Here is a 25,378-nt window from a genome sequence, read left to right as displayed (position 1 = left end):
AGGGCGGGGTGGGGGGAAAGCAGTCAAATAGTGCCAGTTGTCCTTGCTTGCGATACGTGGGAACTATATAAAACTTACCACTTATGAAAATACTAAGCTGCAGTAATTTTTAAAATAATTTAGTAAGTTGCAATGTATGAGGATTAACCAATAGTAATAATAATCAACATGGATCAAAGGCTTGCATATCACTAAATGATTTAAAGCCATTACCTGTCTGATCCTCACAACAGTCCTTTGAGATGTATTTTACTATGTTCCCCCCATTTCAGAGACAAGGAAAATGATGCCTTCAGGGTAGTTAACCCAAGTACACAGTATCCTTAAAATAACAAGAAAGAAACTCCCCTAAGTTACGTGCACGGTAGCGCCCGCCTCCCAAGGAGGCTTTGGGGTGCAGAGTAACAAAACACCCCCACAGTCCCGCTCCTCAGCCCCTGCCCAGGGTTCCACTTGATGTAGCAGGTCTTAGGAAGCTTTTCAGGTGGAAGAAACGCCTCTCTCGGCCTGCACAGATTGGTCATGGACCTGGTCCAGCAGTGAACGGATTTTGTTGACATTTCAGCATAAAAGGTACAGAGAGAGAGAGACAGAGAGAGAGAGAGGGAGAGAGAGAGAGAGAGGGAGAGAGAGAGGTCTGCAAAGGGGAGCTCGGGATTCAGTTCCCTGGGTTGTCCTGAGAATTTCTTTTCTAGATTTGAACATTTTCCTTTGGGGGAGAAAACCCAGTGCTGTGAAGCACTTCCTCCATCTAGGTGCTTATTTCTGAGCTTATTTCTTGAGGGGTCCTGCGCTGTCGTGTTTGGGGTCCCCAGGCTAAAACTAAGATCCTGATCTTGTTGAAACTCTTGGACAGAAGCTAGGAGTAGGAAAATCCTGTTTAGTTGCTACAAGCAGTTTGTAGCTTATAAGAGATAAAACCTTTGATATTCGTTTAGAACAAACTACAGTTAACTCTTGAGCAGCATGGGGATTACGGGTGCTGACCTCCTGTACGTTGAACAATCGGCGTATAACTTTTGACTCCCCCCAAACTACTAATAGCCTGTTGTTTACTGGAAGCCTTACTGATAACAAAAAATAAATAAATAAAAACAGTCAAGGAACACACATGATTTATTTAAGAAAAAAAAAATCTGCATATAAGTGGACCCGTGCAGTTCAAACCCATGTTGTTCAAGGCTCAGCTGTATTCCTGTTCTAATGATGACGTCAGGCTCCTATATACTGAGAGCTTCCTATGTACATAATATCATATAAGTTTCACAAATCCTTAAAAGTGAGGTGTCAGTATTATCCCCCAGATAACGGAAGAGGACAGTGACAGAAAGAGAGGTTAAGAGACTTGACCAAGGCAAGGCAGTTAGCAAGTGGAATGCTGGGATTTGAACCCATCATGTTCATGAGCGTGAAAACCTTTCCCCTGGAAACTGCAAATTCATTTCCCTGCAAATTTCAAGCAGAGACCCTACTGAAAACTAAAGTGTGGTTCAAGAAGTGAAAGTGGCTTTGCGAGGAGAGAGATAGGATGTTGTCTACATGGGAGGCGGGGAATCATGTCTGCAGACTGGTTTGCTATGGGAGCAATTATATCTCAACCGGGGAGAGAACAAGGAAGCTGAGGGGATAACATGGAGTCCGACAGCCAGTCCCTTTAGCTGGGCTTGAGCCCTGAGGGGAGAGGGCCAAGGCCAGAGGCTTATCGGCTCCGGAAACTGCATCACCAGGAATACTGTTTCTAAACCCGGTTGTGGTAGAGTCGGGCAGAGGGGACACTCGGCTCATTGCACTGACCTACGCTGCTCTTGTGACTGGTATCTTTTGTTCCTATTTTCGAAGTGCTAATTGCTGGTATCGAAGGAAGCTTTTGATTTCTGTGTGTTCACTGTGTATCTAACTACTGTACTGAACTCTCATTAATTCTGATTTAAAATTACAGCTCACATCTCTTGGGTTGTGCAGATATGCAAGCATATCGTCAATGTATACACACACACACACACACACACACACACACACACACATCTTCATTTTACAGATTAAAAAAACTGAGTTTCGAGGAGGTTTAGTAACTCCCTCTAGGTCACACAGCTAATAAGTGACTGCACAGATTAAACAGTAGACCTACCTTCAGATCCTGAGACCTAAATCACTATACAGTAACATTTCTCTTAGGGGCGCCTGGGTGGCTCCGTTGGTTAAGCATCTGACTTTGGCTCAGGTCATGATCTTGTGGTTCATGGGTTTGAGCCCTGCATCAGGCTCTCTGCTGTCAGCATGGAGCCCGCTTCTGATCCTCTGTCCCCCCCTCTCTCTGTCCCCCTCCCGCTTGTGCTCTCTCCCTCAAAAATAAAAAGAAACATTAATAATAATAATAATATCTCGCTTATTCATGTGACTTTTTTGTAAAAATGGGATGAAGCTCTTCATGTTCTTTGTAATCTCTTCCTTTCACTTAATACACTGTAATAATTTACTTATATGCCTAAGTATTATTCAATAACATTTTAATGGATGCATAAATACCTTTGTCATGAGGGTAATAATTAACATTTATTGAGTACTTACAATGTGTCAGGCATCTTGACATAGACTATTTCTTTTTTAAAAAAAATTTCATGTTTATTTTTCAGAGAGAGAGAGAGAGAGAGAGAGAGAGAGAGAGCATGAGCAGGGGAGGGGCAGAGAGAGAAGGAGACATAGAATCTGAAGCAGGCTCCAGGCTCTGAGCTGTCAGCACAGAGCCTGACGTCGGGCTTGAACCCACAAACTGCGAGATTGTGACCTGAGCTGAAGTCAGATACTTAACCAACTGAGCCACCCAGGCGCCCCGACATAGACTATTTCATATAAGTTGTATCTACATGACAGCAGGATCACTGGTTGTTGCAATCACATCAGTTCAAAAACTCTGGCCTGCTACTCTCCTACCTGGTAGTGCCCTAACCTGTCGCCCCCAAGCAGCTTTGGGGCGATGGGATCTGCATGGATCGCTATGTCATGTGATGCAAAATGCCCATGTCTTATTGACATGGGTAAAAAGCAAACAGCAAGCATCTGGGCTGGGCAGAGGGCATGGCAAGGGTGACAAGAGTGACCCTTGGTGTTGGCAGGGCTTCCTGGGGGGAACCTAGTGTTACTAGTATAAACAAGGGACAGAGAAAAACTATACTCTAGTTTCTTGGAAGCTTTGAGATGATACTGCAAGGAAAACCACGTCAGAGAAGAGATTTTAGGGGCTTCAGGAGCCAAAGAGGAGCAGGCACCATTGGTGGGCTAGAGGGAGAAGGTATAGTGAAGATATGAACATCAATATCTTGCTCATAAATGTGATCCTTTCCCATTGATGTACAATGACTACCTAATGCATCCTGGCTGCTATGGACTGAAGTGTGTGCCCTCCCCAAATTCCCGTGTTGAAGCCCTCACCCCGCAATGTGATGGTATTTGGAGACGGGGCCTTCGGGAGGTAATTAGTTGAGATGAGGTCATGCAGGTGGGACCCTCACGATACGATTAGTGCCCTCATAAGAAGAGACACCAGAGAGCTTGCTCCCCCTCTCTCCCTGCTGGACATATACTTCAACTGATTCCCTACATTCTGAAAATGTTAGAGAAAAGTGGTTTATGCTTCTCCAATGGCTCTCAGAACAGCATTAGAAAAATATATTTTATTCGTTCTTTTAAAGAACTCCATAAATAATTATCGAGTGCCTACTGTGTGCCAGGAACACTTCTCAACAGTGACCAAGGCAGGTGTGATGCTTTATTTTCAGACAGCAGGAGAAACCCGTGTACAATTTGGCAGCATGAACTCCATTCACAATGCCACGCAGCCCTCACTGCTATCTAGTTCCAAGACATTTTCATCACCCCTAAAGGAAATCTACCCGTTAAATACTCCCCCCCCCCACTTTCTTCCTCCCCACCCTCACCCCCCCAGCCCTATGAACCACTAATCTACTTTCTGGCTCTGTGGTTTTGCATAATTCTGGATATTTCATATAGCTGGGATCATATAATATGTGTCCTTTTGTGTCTGTGCTCTCATTCTAGCCGTGTTTTCAAGGTTCATCCATGTTGTAGCATGGATCACTGCTTGCTTCCCTTTAGGGGTGAATCATATTCCATCGTATGAGTAGACCACGTTCTGTTTATCCATTCATCAGGTGATGACATTTGGGTTGTTTCCACCTTTTGGCTATTGTGAATGGTGCTGCTGTGAACATTGATGAACAAGTTTTTGTTTGGACATAGATTTCAGTTCCCTGGGGCATATCCCTAGGAGTAGAGTTGTGGGTCATATGGCAATACTGTGCTTACTGAGGAATCAGGGAAAGGGCCCACTTTTATACTGAAGACGAAAAACCACCCAGCAACCAAAAAACTAATCATTTGAAACTTTTTGTTTTTTAACATGTTTAAACATTGTAAGTAGTCTGGCCACATTTGTGACAAAATGGATCCTCCTCTCAAGGAGGCTCAAAGTGAGCCATTCAGTGCATGCTCGTTTCTACAGTTAGAAAAACCACACAAACACCAGTTGCTATTGGCCGGCCACGGTGATACCCTCGCAATCTGCGAACACCCTGAGGACAAAGGCTTATCTGAGTCACCTCTGTTATCCCAGCGCCTGGCACAGTCAACATTTGTTGGTGGAAGGGGACAAGAATGCCACCCAGCCCCCTGGGAGAGGTGATCTTGGGCACCCTCTCTTGTCCCCATGTCTTCACAGGGTCAAACCGGGCTTGATAGCACATTCCACATACACAAATGGGCAAATCTCAGAAACTGATGCTTGTCAGACCCGGGTATCCTGAATCTTGTTTTGAACAACATGATCGTCATTCCCTTGGGCGATCTCCTGGCGTCCAATGGTTCACCTTTCTCCACTGTAACATGGGAATCCTGTTACTGGTTTCTAGTCACCTCACAGGATGGTGGAGAGACTCAAAGCAGATATGGAAGCTGGATGTATGAACATCCCTGGGCCTGTGGAGTTCTCCCCAAGTGGGCAGTGACTGGGCATGATCCCCTTTGGAGCCTGTCACTGCTGTTGACATCGAGAATACTGGTGTGGGAACAAATGCTGTCTTTGTCACGAGCTCAGCTACAGGGGCCTCTCCTTCCCTAAGCTGGCAGCTGAGGCTAAGCACTTGAGATCCCTGGGCCAGCTGTTGTGAAGTAAATGCCAGGCAGTAGGTAAGGCAGGATTCAGAGCTGGGCAGACAGCCAGGCTAGAGTGAGAGCACAGATGGGGGGGGGGGGGGGGACACAAAAGTTGGCAAACAAGTATTTTCCAAGGGGGGTTAAAAAATACAATTTTGCTTCTTAAGTAGACAAAGCACCAAAGGGGGCAGGGAGGAGGGCTGCCTAAAAATTCCTGTTTTAACTCACTATCAGCGAAAGAAGATTCTAGTACCAGAAAGGCACTGTGAGCCGTGTTTCCCGAGGAGGCTTGCCTGGGAACACAGAAAGATAGCCACACCCTTTGAAGTTTGCTGGGAGCTTACAAAGGGCAGCGTTGTTTCCACTGAGGAAGAATGATAGCCCCGCATAATGGTGTCCTTCTTCTCCAAACCCCAGACCTTATGTGATGAGGGGCAAGTGAGCCTGCAGGCCCAAGCAAAGGGGGAGGGGGGAATGCTCGGCAAGACACGCATGCTTTTAGCTTGCTTCCGAGTCAACATGGAAGCTCTTCCTAGGAAGATGGTATGGTCCAAGTCAGGAGTCTGGTTCCGCTCTATTCCTAGGAGGACTGCTAAACCATACCAAGATGCCTTGTTCATTTGACGATGGCTGATAAAAATTTCCAGGTGGACATATCTTCCATCATGCTTGATAGACGTCGGTGAGACATGGTGTGAACTTAAAGGTTATAGGGATAAAAGATCATTGAGAAAAAAATGGCTAAACCCATGGTTTTAAATCAGAATGGGAATGGGTAGGATTTCCAGTGCTGGGATTCCTATCGCACAAAAGGGGAAGGTCAGTAGGCTGGCAATAGCTGTCAAAGGCAGCTCGTCCACCAGTTATTAGGAAACAGAGCCCCCAAATTGAGCTTTAACATCGCCCTGACCAACTTCAGGATGCCTGTGGTATTGCATCATGCATGCGTATGTCAGGGACCACTTCCAAAATTCTGACTCATTTCCCAGGCCAATGAAACCATGTCAGCATATGAGTTTCATTCCTGGTGTCATCCCAGGGAATTTTTGTCAGCCCTGGTGCCTGGGAATGATTCCATTAGACCTGGGAGGAGCGGTGTGGTGCCATGGCAAGAGCCAGGCGAAGCCCTAAGCTCCAGCCCTAGCTCTGTCGCCAATTAACTGTCATTCCGAGTGAGTCTTTTAACCAATCTGTATCTTGGTTTCTTCAGCGGTTAGAAAGAGACTGTTTAATGAGATGATTTCGTCCCTTCTGGCTTTAAAAATAAAAACGTCTGTTTCTTTGTGCTGAATTTGACAAAAGATCGTTGTGGATATGCAGATCATCTGTTTGATCATTTTTTGTTTTTTTTAGATCTGTAAGGAGTCTTGAAGATCATCTAGTCCAACAACCCCTTTGTCGTACAGATGTAGAAACCAAGAGCCAGAGAGGAGAAGGGAGTTGTTCAATTAGTGCAGAATCAAGGTTTAGAGATCAGGTTTCTCGATTCCCAGTCCAGTGCATTTTCCACTACATTTATTTTTAAATCAGAGTAATGCATGAGCATGGTTCAAAAATACCAAATAGTACAAGAGAGCTTGGAACAAAAAACAACAGTTCTCGGCCCCACCCCTAGTCCCACTCCTCAGGGGCAACCATTTTTAACAGATTCTGTTTTCAGTTCATCTGGTGGTTACTTCGGCATCACTAAATAATATGCCTCTACTCCTATTTCTTGGTTTATCCATTTTGGATCTTATCTACTGACTCCCGGCTATAAAAAAAAAAAAAAAAGGAGCTCACTTAACATTACTCCCAACCTCCCCTCTTTCCTCCACCTCCCCATGTTTGATAGTGTTATCTTTATGAGATTTTTTTCATTCACTTTTTAAAGTAACATATGGTAAAATTTACTATTTTTGGTGTATAGTTAGTTTTATGAGTTAAGACAAGTATATAAAGTCATGTAACTACCACCACAATCAAGATATAGAACAGTTCATTACCCGCCCTGTCCAAATTTTCCCATGCTGCCTTTTGTAATCAGTCCAGCCTGCTACCCCCAACCCCAGATAACCACTGCCCTGTTTTATGTTGCTATAATTTTGCTTTTTCCAGAATGTGATAGAAATGGAACAACGGAGTATGTGATCTTTTGAGATTGCATCTTTCACTCAGTATAATTACTTTGAGATCCATGCATCAGTAGTTCATTCTTTTGTATTACTGAGTAGTATTCCATTGTATGGATGTACCACAGTTTATGCATTCACCAGGTGAAGGACATTTCGGTTGTTTCCAGTTTGATAGTATTATTTTTAGCCATTCCATTGGCTACCTTTTAAGTTGCAATCGTATTCTTAAACCCATATTTCTTGAGCCATCATCCACTATCTATGAAGTAGATCTTCTTCAGCATAGTAAATGCTTTTGATTGGATTTTAAACATGATACTTTCATTCATTTACACTCGGTTTTAACTCAATTTCATTTGAGGGTGTAACTTTTCATGGGGGTCGGAGGGGTGGATTAAATGCTATCCAGCAGCCCTATTCAGGGCTACAGCTCTTCTAAATGGCTCCTGTAGCATAGACGGCCTTCTCTAGTACCAGACGTGCTTGTTGCTGGGAAGATATACATGTACTTTCTTTTCTGACCATTGCTAACTCAGACGGTAATTTTGGGGAAAAAGACCTTTCTTCATGTGGATTTCAGCTTTTGTCTGTCATGCTTTTTCTGTTCCAGCTGCCTTCACCAGCGAGCACAAAGCCACATTTCAAAGGAGACTGACAAATTATCCCCAGCTGCCAGAAGGAGGTTAGCTTTCTGTGTGTTCTGTGTCCCCCTTCTCCGATAACCAACAGGTTAATTTTCTAAAAGGAACTGACAAAAGCAGAAATTGTCTTTTTACCCCAAATGGTTTTTTTTTTTTTTTGCTCTTTTAAAAGATGTGAATTTGTAATATTCCTCTCCATTCATGCCCAAATGTATGCTGGGAAATACAGCATAAATGATCACAACTGAACGTTTATTATTTGCAAGATTCATATTAATGCATTTTTAAAGTGTTTACCAGAGCCAAATTATTTTTTAAATTTGTTAGCACAGTGTCTTTCCTCAAAGAGTAGCCACTTAAAGACTGAATGATATCAGCCTTGGCTATAGAGATGTGTATGTTGTTCTATTTCACTTGGTTTTTAAACCATCTTTGTGTATGTACCTTATCTACTTAGCATTTACACTGCATAACAGGAGTGAGTCTAATACCTGCACAGTACCCTACACATAATAGGTGCTCAGCAAATGCCTTTTAAATTAAAATGGTCCAAAATAGTGTTATGTATACATGAGGGTGAAGTATTCTGGATTAATGCAATGAAGCAGGCACTCTCGAACACTACTGGGAATGCAAATTGGCACAACTCTCCCACAGGGCACTTTGACGACATGTGCCAAAACCTTAACAATGTTCTTCTTCTTTCACCCAGTTATTCTCTTTCTAAGGACTTATCCAAAAATAAATAAATAAATAATAGAGATGCACAAAAAATATATAAATATGAAGAGATTCATTGTAACATCTTTTAAAATAGAGGGAAAGTAGAAGCAGCTTAAAAGTTGTCCTTACTACGAAATTCTATGCAGTAACATTTATACCATGAAATGCTACATAGTTATTTACAATCCTGTTTAGAAGATACGCAATGAACATACAGTATGATCCCATGTGCGTGCACTCGCTCATGTGTGTGTGTGTGTGTGTGTGTGTGTGCGTAGAAAAAAGAAGACTGAAAAGAAATAAATAGAAATATTAATACGGGTTACCTCTAGGTTGTAGGATTATGAGTGACTTTCATTGTCTAATTTCTGTAATTTCCAAATTCCTTACAATGAGCTTGTATTACATTATAATCTGAAAAATATCTTTTCCACTTGAAAGAAATAAAGACTATTTCTGATAGATTGAGGACTTATACTCATAAAGCCCTAGCAGTAAGATATGGAACCATTTCTCAAACCAAGATCAACCCTTCAGATGTCACGTGGAAAGTCACAGCAGCGTTTAGTTTTCAGAAAGACAAAATGAAACCCAGAAGTCTCGTGTTTAAGCATTATGAGCCCAAGTTTGGTATTGAAAGGCAAATGTGTTCATCCTTTTCTCTAGGCCTAGTTAGATTTCATCCTTCTCTCTTCTCATCCGCACCCCTTTTTCAACTGTATAGATATGTGGAACAAATGTTGAGCAAACTGGAAATAAATAAAATCCAATGGCTTTAAAATACCACAAAACCCTCCCTTCCTGTGTACTAATGGCTACCTGCCCACTGTACTCCCCAGAGTATAGGGCTGGAATCAGCCAAAATGGAGGCTTTTCTGATTCAAGCGTGAATACTGCAAATGCTCACAAGAGAGAAAAACTTCTGTCCGTAAAGTAAAGATTGAGACACAACACGTACAACCTTCTCTCTCCCCTGCGTTCTTAGTTTCATACAATATAACTAGTGAGCTCTGCTGGGGGCAAAAAAAAAAAAAAAAAAAAAAAAAAAACTAAGTAAAAAATCATAGAAGGTGATACAGTACGGACTATTCAGAGAAATCTCAGAATCCTAGAGCTTGAAGGAAAACATTCCAACAAGCATAGGGCTCCTTCCAAATACCAGACACTATGCCAGCTTATCTCATAACAACTATCTAGCAATGCATCCCATTTTACAGATGAGGAAATCAAAGCCCAGGGAGGGGTTGTAAATTGCCTTAAATCAGTTTGTTGCCTACAAAGTTTGGGCTAGTCCTACATCTTCTGGAGACTCAGATGAAAAGGGGTTTTCTAGTATAATCTTCCCCTCAGTTCCAAACAGTCCAAATATTTACTGTGCAGTTGTGCTTGGGTATTTTGTTAATAGCTCGGGCTAATCAGGTCCAAAATCAAACTCACAGCCTTCCCCTTGTCTCCCAGTCACCCAGAATCCAAACCAAAATCTGATTGTTTTCTTACTCTCTTTCACCCCACTCTGTAAACAAGTCCTGTCAGTTTTTTCCTTCAAAAAAACCTCCAGATCCTATGCAACCCATAAGACAACCCAACCTTCACCTCCTTAAGAAATCTCTCATCCGGGAGCAGTTAGCATTTGGTCAGCAGCATTCCTTCATGTGACAAACCTTTATTGAGTGTCTACCACACGCCAGGTCCTGAGATGGATAATTCGCTTGTTGTATCTCCCCAACTAGACATGAAAAACTCTGGGAGTCTAGAGTATGAGTTTTTCCACAGCCTTTTACATACCTATTGCAGCTCTGGGCATGTATTGAAGACTTGTTTGTTCAAGAGTAGAACAGATTTAAGGAATCTGTCACCAGCTTGGCAGCTGGAGAACTCTGGGGATGCCTTAATCTGTGGTTCTTCCTCAACATCTCACAAGCTACAAGGGTATGATCCACTCATTCAATGAAGACAGCATATCCAAATGTAGCTTTTTAACACCATACCTTAACAAATAAGTAATGAGATTTAACTAATATGAGATGTGGGATCCTCAAAGTCAACTGGGGACTTCTGCCTCCAAGAAGATGGAGTAGATACACTGTTCCCCATTCCTTCCACTAAGTACAACTAAAAACCCTGGACGTTATATGTAAAACAAACATGAGAAGACCAATAAAGATGCAGAGAAGAAGGCCGACTGGCTAAGGACCTCACGAACCAAAGAATGACATGGTAATGCGTTCAACAATTACTGTTCTATACCACAGGAAAAACTGTGACTCCCACCTCACCCCTGCCAGCAATGGCCAAATGAGGAGCCTGACCTTCTACTCCAACCCGACAGTAACAGGGCAATATCCCCTCCTTTCCCCTCCCAGAGTAGCATCAGAAAAAAAAAAAAAAAAAAAAAAAAAAAAACAGCTAAAACAGGGGGTTTGAATAAGATCCAGGGTTTCATTACATAATACCCAAAATGAACAGTATTCAATTTAAAATCATTCATTACACCGAGAACCAGGAAGATCTCAAACTGAATGAAAAAACACAATCAGTAGATGCCAAAACCAAGATGACAAGGATGTTGGAATTATCTAATGAAGATTTTGAAGCTGCTGTCATAAAAATGCTTTACTCAGCACCTACAAACATGTTTGGAACAAATAAAAAGAAAGTCTCAGCAAAGAACTCTAAAGTCTCAGTAAACAAGAATATACAGAGGAGAACCAAATGGCAATTTTAGAACTGAAGACCTCAGTGGCTAGGCTCAAAAGAACAGAGGAGACAAATGAAAGAATCAGAGTATTTGAAGATATAACAATAGAAATTACGCAGAGAGAAAATAGACTGGAACTCAAATGAATAGTGCTTCAGGAACCGGTGATGCTGTAAGAAAAGACGAAAAAGAGAAAAGCTGAACATTTCCAAATTGGGGGAAATGTAGAAAAATACATTCAAAAAGTTGAGAGAACCCCAAACAGGATGACTCCAATGCACACTCAGACGTATCATAGCCAAACTTCCGAAAACCAAAGACAAAGAAAAAAATCTTGAAAGCAGACAGAGGAGAAAAGATATTACTTACAGGAAAACCATATTTTGAATAAGGAAATTGGCACCTTTTTCAAGTGCTAAACCTGCCAACCCAGAATCCTATATCATGCAAAAGTATCCTTCAGGAATGAAAGGGAAATAATGACATTCTCGGATGAAAAAACTCTAAGAGAATCTGTCACTATCGCACCTACCCTAAATGAGCAGCTAAAGGATGTTCTCTAAACAGAAATGATTAAAAAAAAAAAAAGAATTTCTTGGAACATCAGGAAGAAAGAACACAATGAAAATGTGAATAAATTAAATAGACTTTCCTTCCCCTCTTGAGTCTTCAAAATTATGTTTGGTGGTTGAAGCAAAAATTATAACACTGTCTGATTGAGTTTTAAATGCATGTAGAGGAGATATTTAAAATAATTATATTATAAACTGGGGAGGGCAAAGGGACATAAATGAAAGTAAGTTTTCTACACTTCCCCAAACTGGTAAAATAACACCACCATTAGACTGTGATAATTTATGTATATACAATGTAATACCTAAAGGAACCACTAAAATCTATACAAAGATATACACTCAAACCATTACAGATAAATCCAAATGATATTCCAAAAAAATATTCAAGTGACCCGCAGGAATGCAGGAAGAAGAAAAACAGAGAAATGAAAAACAGAAAACAAAAAATAAAATGGCAGACACAGACCCTAATATATCAACAATAATGTTAAATATGTTAAATGTTAAATAAATAAATATGTAATAATAATAAATATATATATAATATATATTTATTTATTATATATATATATATAATATATATATATAATAAATAAATAAAAAATGTTAAATAAATCATCTAAATGCATCAATTAGAAGATAGAGATTGGCAAAGTGGATAAGAAAAACATCACCCAACAATATGCACTCTAAAAGAAACTCACTTCAAATATAATAATATAGGGAGATTGAGAGTAAAATGATGGAAACACATATCTTATGCAGACATTAATCAAAAGACAACATGGGTGTCTCTGGCTCTATTAATATCGGATAGGCTTCAGGTTGAAGAAAATTAGCAGAGACAGAGTGGGACATTATATGTGACAATGATATAATGATAAAATGGTCAGCCCATGAGGAAGACGTAGCAATGCTAAATGTGTATGTGGCAAACAACTGAGCTGTTTTTGAAGCAAAATATGTGAAGCAAAAACTGATAGAACTGAAAGGAGAAACAGATAAATCCCAATTGCAGGTAGAGATATAAACACCCCTCTCTCCATAATTGATAGAACAGCTAGGCAGAAAACAAAGACATAAAAGAACTTAACAATACCATCAACCAACAGGGTCTAATCGACAGTTATAGCACACATTATCCAACACCAGCAAAATACACATTCTTTTCAAGTACCCATGGAACTTGATGGACCACATTCTGCACTATAAAACAAACTTAAACATATTTAGAAGAATTAAAACCACACACAGTGTGTTCTCTGACCATAATGGAATCAAATTAGGAATCAACAACAGAAAGGTAACAGGAACATATCCAAATACTTGAAATTAAATGACATACTTCTAAATAATCCACAGGTCAAAGAGGAAGTCTCGAGAGAAATAAAAAACACATTGAACTAAATTTCAAATAAGAATGCAACATTTCAGGGGCACCCGGGTGGCTTAGTCGGTTAAGCATCTAACTCTTGATTCTGGCTCAGGTCATGATCTCACACAGTTCGTGAGTTTGAGCCCTGTGTCAGACTCCACACTGTCAGTGTGGAGCCTGCTTGGGATTCTCATTCTCACTCTCAATCTCTCTCTCTCAATAAGTAAATAAACTTTAAAAATGCAACATTTCAAAATGTGCGGGACACAGCAAAAGCCATGCTGAGAGGGAAATTTATAGCACTAAATACATACATTAGAAAAGAGGAAAGGTCTGAAATCAGTAAATCTAAGCTCCCTCTAGAACCTGGAAAAAGAAGAGCAAAACAAACACAAAGGAAACAGAAGGGAGGAAAAACCATAAAGAGCAGAAATCAATAACATTGAAAAGAGGAAGACAATAAAGAAAATCAATGAAACAAAAAGCCATTCCTTTCTAAAAATCAATAAAATCAACAGATTTCTAGCAAGACTGACAAAGATAAAAGAGAGAACAAATAACCAGTATCAGGCCAAAACAGAAGATATTACTATCGACCCTGCAGACATCAAAAGGATAATAGGGGACTCTGAAAAGCACAAGCTACCACACTCACCAAAAATAAATATAGTTAGTAGCCCTATAACTATTAAGCAAGTTAAATCCATAATTTTAAAGCTCCCCCAGAAGAAATCCCTAGGCCCGGATGGTTTCACAAAGAATTCTACCAAACATTTGAAGAAAAAGTAATGGCCATTATACATAATCTCTTCCAGAAATTAGAAGTAGTGGGAACATTTCCTATTCATTTCATGAAGCTAATATTACTCTGGTACTAAAACCAAAGCTAGTGTGAGAAAACTACAGATTAGTATCCCTCGTAAATATAGATGCAAAAAATTCTTAACAAAATATTAATAGCATATATTCAGCAACACAAAGGAATTATATGCCATGACCAAGTGGGGTTTATTCCAAATATGCAAGTCTGGTTCAATATTCAAAAATTAATCAATGTAAACCACCATATTAACAAGCGAAAGAAGAAATATGACATGATTGCATCCATTGATGCAGAAAAGGCACTTGGCAAAAGTTAACATCCATTCCTGATACAGATCTCTCAGCAAATGAGGAATGGAGGGGAACTTCCTCAACTTGATAGAGGGTGTCTACAAAAATACCTACAGCTAACATTACATTTAATGATAAAAAAACTGAATGCTTTCATCCTAAGAACAGGAAGAAGGCAGGCATGTCCACTCTTACCACCATATTCAACATAATGCTGGAAGTTCTAGCCAGTACAATAGGGTCAGAAACGAAAATAGAAGGCATACAGATTAGAAAGGAAGAAATGAAACTTTTCCTATTAGGTGATAACATGATTATCTATATAGATAATTCCAAGGAATCTATTTTTAAAACTTCTAGAACTAATAAGTGAGTTCAGCAAGGTCACAGGATAAAAGATAAACATACAAAAATCAATTATATTTCTATATAAATGCAATTAATACATGGACACCAGGATCAAAAATACAATACCATTTGTAATTGCCAAAAAAAAAAAAACAAACACTTGGATATATCTAACACAATATACACAAGCCTTATATGCTGAGGGGCGCCTGGGTGGCTCAGTCGGTTAAGCATCTGACTCGTGGTTTCGACTCAGGTCATGCTCTCACGGTTCGTAAGTTCAAGTCCCGCATCAGGCTCTGTGCTGACAGTGCAGAGCCTGCTTGGGATTCTCCCCCCTCCCTCTCTCTCTGCCCCTCCCCTGCTCGCTCTCTCTCTCTCTCTCTCTCTCTCTCAAATGAATAAACTTAAAAAAAAAGACTTACATGTTGAAAACCACAGAATGCTAATGAAAGAATAAAAGATCTAAAAAAATAGACATAGCACATTCATGGGTTTGAAGACACAGCATAGTAAAACTATCAGTCTCCCCAAATTGGTATACAGGTTTCACATAATTCCTACTCAAAATCCTGGCAAGACTTTTGTTGGATTTTATCTAAAATTTATACAGAAAGTCAAAGGAACTAGAATAGCTAAACTTTAAAAAAGAATGAAGTAGGAGGAATCAGTTGGCCCTATTATCTATCTATAGTCTGTGTAGTATTGGCAGGAGAATAAACACACAGACCAATAGAACAGAATAGAATCCATAAATAGACTTACATAAATATGCCCAACTGATTTTTTAAAGTACAGATGCAGTTCAATGAAGGAAAGATAGATTTTTTGACAAACAGTACTGGAGAAATTGGATATCCATAGGCAAACAGAAAAAAAAAATAACCTGGTAGTAGTCAGGGTTCTCTTGAGAAACAGAACCCAGAGAGAGGGAGGAAGGAAACGAGGCAGGGAGAGAGAGAGAGAGACTAGAGAAAGAAAGAGAGATTTATTTTTAAGAGATTGGCTCATGTGATCGTGGAAGCTGGTAAGTCCAAATCTTCAGGATAGGCCAGCAGGCTGGAGACCCAGGGAAACACTGATGTTGAAGCTAAAGTCCAAAGGCAGTCTGCTGGAGAATTCCCTCTTCCTTAGGAGAGGTCAGTCTTTTTCTTAAGGCCTTGACCCGATTAGTTGAGGTCCACCTATATTAAGGAGGGTAATCTGCCTTATTAAAAGTCTCCTGAATTAAATGTTAATCTTTTCTTTATTTTTTTTAAATTTTTTTTAACGTTTATTTATTTTTTTTTAAATTTTTTTTTAACGTTTATTTATTTTTGAGACAGAGAGAGACAGAGCATGAACAGGGGAGGAGCAGAGAGAGAGGGAGACACAGAATCTGAAACAGGCTCCAGGCTCTGAGCTGTCAGCACAGAGCCCGACTCGGGGCTCGAACTCACTGACCGTGAGATCGTGACCTGAGCCGAAGTCGGATGCCTAACCGACCAAGCCACCCAGGCGCCCCAACGTTTATTTATTTTTGAGACAGAGAGAGACAGAGCATGAACGGGGGAGGGGCAAAGAGAGAGGGAGACACAGAACCGGAAGCAGGCTCCAGGCTCTGAGCCATCAGCCCAGAGCCCGATGCGGGGCTCGAACTCACAGACCGCGAGATCGTGACCTGAACTGAAGTCGGACACTTAACTGACTGAGCCACCCCGGCACCCCTTAATCTTTTCTTTAAAAAAAAAAACCTTCACAGCAACATCTAGGTGTTTCACCAAATATCTGGGTACTGTAGCCTAGCCAAGTTGATACATAATTAACTGTCACAAACTTCGTCCTAAGTCTCATACCTTATACAAAAATTAACTCAAACTGGGTCATGGACTTAAATGTAAAAAACCATGAAACTTGAAAAACATAGGAGAAAATCTTCAGGATCTAGGGCTAGGCAAAATTCATAGACTTGATCCCAAAAGCATCACGTATAAAAGGAAAAATCAATAAATTAGACCTGATCAAAACTGAAAACTTTTGCTCTGTGAAAACCTTGGTAAGAGGATACAAGGACAAGCTACAAAGTGGGCAAATGTATTTGCAAACCATATATCTGACAAATGACTCCTATATGAAGAACTTTAAAAAACTCAACAGTATAAAAACAATCCAATCAGAAAATGAGCCAAGGACATGAAGAGACTTTCCAGCAAAGAGGAAATATAGATGGTAAATACATGAAAAGATGGTCACTATCATTAACCATTAGGGAAATGCAAAGGTGGACCCCAATGAAGTGTTACTTCACACCGATTAGAACAGCTAAAACAAGAAATAGTGACAATACCAAGAGCTGGCGAGAATGTAGAGAAACCAGATCTCTCAGGCACTGTTGGTGGGAATGTGAAACGCTGCAGCCACCCTGGAAAATAGTTTGGCAGTTTCTTATAAAACTAAACATGCAATTACCATAGGACCCAGCAATCATGCTCCTGGGCATTTATCCCAGAGAAATGAAAACTTATGTCCACACAGAATCTTATACATGAATGTTTATAGCAGCTTTATTTGTAATAGCCAAAAACTGAAAACAACCGAAATGTCCTTCAATAGGTGAATAATTAAACAAATTGTGGTATGATGAAAAGGAATGGCCACCAAGTCGGATGGATCTCAAGGGTATTATCCCGAGTGGCAAAATTGTTTGCACGAAGATCTCCATCCCTCACTCTCTACCCCTCACCCCCACCCCCCCCAATTGCAAACATTCTAGATTCAGTTCCCTAGGATTTAAAAGACAAATTAGCCAAAAGAAGCACCCCAAGTGATTTCAGCTTTGTGGCAATCTCTAAGGCAATGTTTCTTATATATTATCATTATCATCCCTCATCTACAAGACATACACATCCAAGATGTCAGGATTTTCATGCTATGAGATCCTGCTTCTTTTGACTCATTTTCAAAGATGAAAGATGGATGGGGCGCCCGGCTGGCCCAGTTGGAAGGGCATGAGACTCTTGATCTCGGGGTCTTGAGTTCAAGTCCCACGTTGGATGTAGAGATCACTAAATTAATTAATTAACTAACTTTAAAAAAAAAAAGATGAAATACAAAGACCCACCTGAATTGTGCTGAGATGAAGGGAGAAAATGATGGCCAGTAGCAGCACAGGAAGAAGAGTAGCAGGAAAGAAGGGAAGATAAAACCAAAAGAGTTGCAGGGACAGGATTGTGTTGACCTGTGCTCCAGCTCTGTAGCTTTGGTCTTAGGCATTCCACTGACACGTGCTCGCTATCTTCCCCATCTGCAGCCCCAGTTCTGAGTCTGCAAGCTGATATGGAAATGTCTTTTCTTCAGGGAAGCCTTGCCAGACCCCAAGACTGGGTTAGATCCCTGTGTTATACACTCTCATAACACTTGAACCTAAGCTTGGTGTCGTTTATCACAGTTGTAATGACATGTTTTGAGATTAACTATTTGATGTTATATAATGATGTGTGAGTTTTTCTATTTAATGTGTCTCTGACTTGGGACTGCAAACTCTATTAGCATAGGAACCCTGTCTCGGTTAACATTTTTTTTAAAGTTTATTTATTTGTTTAATCTCTACACCCAACATGGGGCTCAAACCCATGGCCGCGAGATCAAGAGCTGCATGCTCTTCCAACTGAGCCAGCCAAATGCCCTGTGTCTTAGTTCACTTTTATATATTCCAGCACCTAAAACGGTGCTGGTCTGGAGAAGGTGCTCAGTACATATTTGTTGGATGAGTGAAAGGGAGGTAACAAGACCCAGATTGAATTAAGCATAGTTACTTAAAATCATATTAAGGAATATAAACTTTGATTTGTATTTATTTTCTGTCTTACAAAAATAAGAAAAACATTACTTACCCCACTTACCACATCAGATAAGACTGAGTAGATATGAAAATGCTCTGGAGTAAAAAGCACTGTTCAACGACATGGGCTAATACTAATAAAGTGATGGCTTCATACCCTTTGAGCTTTGCAGGCCCCCTGCACATTCTTTGAGGCATGAAATCCAAGCCGTGGATGTGTGAGGAAAATGTGGACGTCAGTGCTCGTGTGGCCATCACTGGGGGGTTCTTTCCACCCACCAAGGATCCCTCCAACCCCTCCAGTAGAGCCCAAGGGTTGGTGGAACCATTTGCTAGTTCAGAGTGCCTGTCCAGGTTAAATAAGGACTGGTACGTATCAAAAATTATGGTTTCTATGACCTATATTTATTTCCCCCAAGGGAAGAACTGAGTTAGTTGCAAGACCACAGAAGATGCGAGAGGAGACTCTCCTTTAGATTTTGATCTTAGGATCCAAATGCTGTCCATCAGGCTTCTCCAGATTTTCCATTCCCTGTCACTCACATTGGAGCCCTCCCCACCAGCCAGTAAGGAAGCACAGATTCTCCCAACGGGAGGGAGGGGGGAGGAGTCACATGTTACACGTCAGTACATTTCAGGGACAAGCCCAACCTGTTTAGCCTTTAACACATAAGCTTGGCTTTTCTTCTCAGTATCCCATGATTCAGCCCCAGGCCACCTAGGCTTCCCCCATGCCCTAGTCCCTTAGGAGAAACAAGGTCCTTGCTGGCTGAGTTCCACATTCGGTCCCCAAGTTACAGTGCACACTGTAACTCCCCACAGCCACCTGACACCAGAGCTGTTGCTCAACCCTCCCTGTTCCCACGCCTGTGGTGCTTGAATTAGCTTCTCCCTGCACCCCCCCCCCCACCCCGACTAAGTCAACCTCTTCCCAAGCTCCTCTTCTGCTTTCTGCTGTTCTTAACTGAATCCGTCCCAGGTTTCTCCTCACCTTCTCCAGCCCGAGCTCTCTGTGTCCTTGAGTATTCCTCGGGCCCCCTTTTCCTTTGCTGACCAGATGACAGTGGTTTTCAGCAAAATAGCTAGAGCCGGGAGTGACGAATCAAATCGTACTCAACGACAATCTATGCAAGGCCATTTTATGCTACTTTTCTACGTGCATACTTTTTGTGTATGAAGCTTATTCCAAGCGCTCTGGAAAAAAAAAATACAAGCACCAGAGCCTTATACATTGGGCTTTTCTAGGCTCAACTGCATTTTTGTAAGCAAGGAAAAAAGCGTATCAGTTCTTAAAACCAAGAAATACGTTGGCAGTTGAATGAAGTGAGAGAAAAGGATAATTGGGAAGCATCTGGCTGGCGCCACCCCTCACCCCTGGCCCCTTTCTGTGGTGTGCCTGGGCCCTCTCTTTATGAAACTGTCCGAGAGAACCAAGGGGTTTATCCTGTTGGGACCCACGAGGGGAGGCTTCATGAGAGAGGGATCTTCCATGACTTCTGGGGGAGAGAGAACCAGCTCTGGAGCCATCTCACCAGGCCTCAGCCCTGGTCACTTGCTAGGATGTGACCCACAGGCACAAGTGATGTAAACTCTCTGGGCCTCGGTTTCCTTCTAACACGGGGATGATAACAGTGCCCACCTGAGAACGTCCTGGACGGTAAATGAGGCAAGCCTCGTAAAGCCCTGGGTGCTGTGCTTGGCATATTGTAAGTGCTCAATAAATGTGAGTGAGGAGGAGTGGTGGGGGGGGGGGAAGAAGGAGAAGGAGAAAGTGAGGAGATGACCTTGGATTCCACCAAATCAAAGGGGCCTGGCCACCCCTCTGTCTCCTTCCCCTGCTCCCCTCCCTCGACTCAAGGCTCCCTGCCTTTACCGGCCAAGACTGTGCTCCTGGGTACAATGTCACTCTCACCCTCCTGCAATGACCAAATCGCTTTAAGGCGGATGCTGTGCATTTTTGCAGATGAAGCCTGAGCTTGTGTTGGCTTATGGCGAATTTTAAAATTTCAAAGATTATGAGCTTGTTTACTAAATAAATATGTGCATTTGGATCTGTCACGTCCTCCCTTGCAGATGCCTTGTCCCCCTCCCGTTGCTGTGGGCTCCAGAAGCGGGGAAGGGGGGGGCAGTGGGGTGTGAAAATGCCAGTTGTTGGTCTTCTTGGACCCAAAAATTATTTACAGAGCTCAGGATTTATAGTCAGGAAGGAGTTCTTTTTTTTTTTTTTTTTTTTAACAGAAATGGGCAAATCCTAGATACTCTGTGTATACAAACCTCCTTTCCAAAAGTTATGAAAGGACATTTTAACTTTAAATGAGTGCCCTGTTGGTGATACATTCTCACTGCTAAGTTCCATCACAACGTGGCCTTGAGGGGAAGGTCACACGGAAATTGCCACCTTTGGGTCCTGAAATCCCCCAGCAATGCTGTGCCTCCGGAAGTAGGCAGAGGTCCTTCTCTGTGCCTCTGGTTCATTCTCCCACCCCTTTTGCATCTAATGTCAAAGCATAAGCCGGTAACATATACCGAGGGATAGAATTCAACCCAGGGTCAGGTCACCTTGAACAGTTCTGTACAGAAGTCCAACTTTCAATTCTACCCCCCATGGAAGTTGTCCCCTCCTGCAGCTGCTCTCCACCAGCTGCCTGGCCAGCTGCTATGAGGCCCAAATTACCTCCACCTCCGGGTCCCATCCACACACTCCCTGGGGCTCGTTCGCCTGGCCCATGAGCTGGAATTGCCCATATCGGAAGTCAGCCCTGGTTTTCTCCAGTATTTTTTATTTTCACAAAAAAGGGCAACTTCCAGACACCCCACGCTCTCAGCACATGGGAGATGAGATAAAACAAAAGCTTGCTGAATCAGACCCCAAGAACCAAATCGAGCCAGAGATGATGTGAGCGTGGAACCAATCAGGAAGTTACATGTGTTCAAAAGGACTGGCTTAATGGGTCTCTTTAAAATATATATATATTTTACTTTTAATCGCATCATGTAGGGTAGAACCCTCACACTCCTTTTCCAATTCCTTGTTGGGTTTTTGTTTTTTTTTTTGGTGGGGGGGAGATGTTTTGCCTGCTTTCATGTGCCATGTGTAGAATTTGTGGGTAACCAGAGGTTGGGTACGAAAACGAGGCTGGGAGCTCACAGGGAAAACAAGAGGTAAAGAATTAAGGATTCAGGATCCAAATCACTGTTGCTACTGTGTTGAGAGGTTGTCACACAGGCAATTAAGTGTTTATTAATTTCCCAGCAATGTAGTTTGAAAATCAGCACATCAAATAAAATATTTAACACCCAGGAAAAGCCAAATGCATATTCTGCATGTGTGTCCCTAAGTGGTATTTTTATGGAAGGAAACCTTATTTGAAACAAATGTCAGAACAGAAGTCGAGCTTATGAAAGGCGCTGAGAAACCACAGCACATAAGGTTTTAAATGTGGCCCGTAAAAAGCATCACCCTCGGCCTCAGTCCCGTCCGTGGTCAGCATGTGTATCTGAAGCATGTGTTCATCTACCTGTGTGTACAGGTGTCTGTACTCATTTGCGTATGTTTCGCAGCCAGACCAGGTGGTCAGGTTGCTTCCGTGTGTAAAAGACAAATGGAAGTGGACCAGTGGACCCGTCCCTTCGCACCCGACTGCGTGGTCTCGGGACGAGGAAGGAATCTCAAAATGGTGGAAGGGGTTGTATCTGGAGATCCCTTGAGGAGCTCGCTGAGACCAGTCTGAGAATGAAGCCGTTTTCTGCCCACAGCAGAGAGACACAAGGGCCCTAGCCCCAAAGTGGGGAGCCCTGATCCAGCCTCAAGCCTCTGTCTGGGTATCTTGAAGGGTATTGCATGTAGCCTGTGCAAGAGAAAGGAGAGATTCGGGGTTGGTCACGGTCCACGACCAGGGGAGGCCCCCGAGACAGGGATGGTGTGCAGGCCGAGTCGGGGAGAGCCTGCCATTTCTTTCTCTCCTTTCCCGGATGCCTGCCTGCCACCTCGCTTTTTTCATTCATTTGTACATACATTCCTCAAGTATTTACCGAACACCTATTTCAGGCATACGCCTGGGCTCGCCAGGGCAGGAGTATACAGAAGACGTTTGTTTTCTCCTCTCCCTCTCAATGGTTCTTCTCTCCTTCTCTCCCCCCCATAATTCAGTGGTAACAGGGGTGGACGGAGGAATATCCAAAATTCATCCCTGTAGGAGATATCTGTGCCAGGAATTTCCGGCAACCCCCAAGGAGAGTGGCAGATTGATGGCACTCTCGTTGGGACTAACAAGGGGGTGGAGGGAGGTGGCGGCGGCGGCGGGGGGGGGGGGGGGGAAGGAAGCCTGTAGCCAGGCCGTCTGCCCAAGCCTATTCTATAGTTCCCATTTATCGGGCCCTTGCTCTGTGCCAGGCCCCATACGTGCAGTTTCCCATACCTCGTTCAATCCCCCAGACCACAAGGTATTTGTTACAACTGGCCCTGTTTTAGACGAGGAAACTGAAGCCAGGAAGGGGAAGTGACTTGCCCAAGGTCACACAGCTAGGAAGCGACAGAGCCCCATATCTCCAACTCCCAGGCCTTTGAAAAACTCAGGTGCGGTTTAGACTTCAGCACAAAAATAGCCGAGGAGCTTCCAAAATGTGCTGGGAAATCTGTTTCAATGCAGTTGCTTGAGTTTCTATATTCAACAGTAGTAAGTTTGTGGCGCCTGGGTGGCTCTGTCGGTTAAGCGTCTGACTTCGGCTCAGGTCATGATCTCGCAGTTTGTGAGTTCGAGCCCCGTGTCAGACTCTGAGCAGATGGCTTCAGATTCTGTGTCTCCCTTTCTATCTGCCCCTCCCACGCTCACGCTCTCTCTTCCTCTCTCTCTCTCTCTCTCTCTCTCTCTCTCTCAAAAATTAATAAACATTAAATTTAAAAAAAAAACAATAATAATTTTAACAATAGCTAATATTTGTTGAGTGTTCCCATGTCAGGAACTCTACAAGACAGTTTTAGACTCATGGTCTTATGTAATCATCACACAAAACTATGAAGAATTATTATTATTATTATCCTCATTTTACAAATGAGGAAGACAAAGCTTAGAAAGTAATATGCCCAAGGTTCCACAGCTAGTAAAACCAGGGCAGTTTCATCCACGTCTCTGTGACACATCAGAGCCACTTAGCTACTATGACTGTCCTGCCTTAAACCCACCAGGACCTCATTACTTTCAAATAATGACTTCCTACTCACCCCTTTTCTGTCCGTATAACAGTTTCACCCAATTGTGCTCTATAAGGTGAGCTAAGTCATTGTCTCCTCCGTAACCTCCTCACCAAGACCACTTACCATCCCCAATATCCAATTAGCCCAACCTGAGGTCCCAGGGATGTGTCCATACAGGAGCATTAAGAACCAGAACATTACAAGCACCAAATTTCCAGTCACCCTTATAGGTTCATGGAATCTTAAGAAGGTGGCAAAATAAAGCCATAAGTTCTTAAATTTAGAAGTAATAAATGCTACTTAAAACTTGATTTAAATTTTTTAATGTGTATTTATTGTTGAGAGACAGAGACAGAGCATGAGCATGGGAGGGGCAGAGAGAGAGGGAGACACAGAATCCGAAGGAGGCTCCAGGCTCTGAGCTGTTGGCACAGAGCCCCACGCGGGGCTTAAACCCACAAACTGTGAGATCATGACCTCAGCCGAAGTCGAACGCTTAACCGACTAAACCACCCAGGCGCCCCTACTTAAAACTTGATTAAAAAAAAAATACCCCCCCAGGTCTACAAACTCCCACAAGCAGAATCTCAAAAAGGGAGACAAGAGAGAAGTCTTCCTCTCTGAAAATCAGTTTATTTTATAAATAATGATAAGGTGGCCCTTTTGAGAGTGTTGCTTATCTAAGAGACTCAGAATCTAAAGGTACCTCATACTGATAAATGAACGTATCCCTTGAAAAAGACCATCCTTTATACTTCTTTAATCCTTCATTCTCTTTCCCCCTTGTTCTATAGAACAGCCCCGGAAGAGCCAGGGAAGCTGCCATTTTGTGCCAAGAGATTCTCTTTCCATTTTCCAATAAAGCAAAGAACAAGGAGTATCTCCCTTATCTCCCCATCCCCTGTCTGGGGTCATGCCCTCGAGGACTTATTCTATTTCAGCTTCTACCTCTAGGCAGCCAGAAAAATTACTCTGAACCACCCGTAGAATGAGCACCTGCTTCGGTTATTGTCCCAATGTGAACATGCTAATCCCTGGGCTTAGGAGAGGTTCGCCTTCCACGCAAAATGGTCAGGCCCTTCTAATGGGTCAACACTGCTGATCTTAATACCCCAGTCTTGATTTGGAACAGGTGGATGCCACAGTTGTTCAATTCTTGTTATGAGCCAGAGCATGGCTCGAACAATATAAGATTCTTCATAAAGAGTCTGACAGAATGCCAGATGGTATTATTGAGGGAAATAAACTCAATTCCTTTCTGTAACATCTCCAGCTAGTAGCTTCAACCAGGAATAAAGAGCACCCAGCCCTACTGCTTTCTTTATACTCACTAAGTAGGCTTTTTTTTTTTTGAACACCAAAACGTTGGTGAAAACCTGCCTTTTGTCAGGGCACCAGGGCTGCCTAGCCCTAGTTGTGTAGAACATGGTACTGATATAAAATTACCCACTGAATCTATATTTGGCTGTCTGTTCCCCTCCCCCCACCATTCTCATCCAAGCCCTGTCTGGAGATTCACAAACGTCCAGGCTTGGTAAATAAAGCCCAGCATTCTTTTTAAAGACGTGATGAAATCAGAAAAAAAACACAGTCTCTGTCCTCGGGGCG

At 42.2% G+C, this 25,378-nt stretch overlaps 1 protein-coding gene across 2 annotated transcripts in view; it reads left to right on the top strand.

Annotated features, from left to right (window-relative positions):
- PABIR2 (PABIR family member 2) overlaps window positions 1–25,378 on the top strand; it is a 202,938-nt gene that overhangs the window by 165,485 nt on the left and 12,075 nt on the right. The window contains exon 10 of one of the 2 annotated variants that reach the window (XM_019426943.2): window positions 7,894–7,965. The exons of the other annotated variant lie outside the window; for it this stretch is intronic. Coding sequence (XP_019282488.1) covers window positions 7,894–7,965 — 72 coding nt within the window. The remainder of the gene's footprint in view (window positions 1–7,893; window positions 7,966–25,378) is intronic. 2 annotated transcript variants of the gene reach the window in all.

The sequence above is a fragment of the Panthera pardus genome, unplaced genomic scaffold (genome assembly GCF_024362965.1).
Source record: "Panthera pardus isolate Hobbes unplaced genomic scaffold, ASM2436296v1 HiC_scaffold_27, whole genome shotgun sequence".
Lineage (NCBI taxonomy): Eukaryota > Metazoa > Chordata > Mammalia > Carnivora > Felidae > Panthera > Panthera pardus.
The sequence above is the reverse complement of the archived record's forward strand: the minus strand, read 5'-3'. Positions and strand labels throughout refer to the sequence as shown.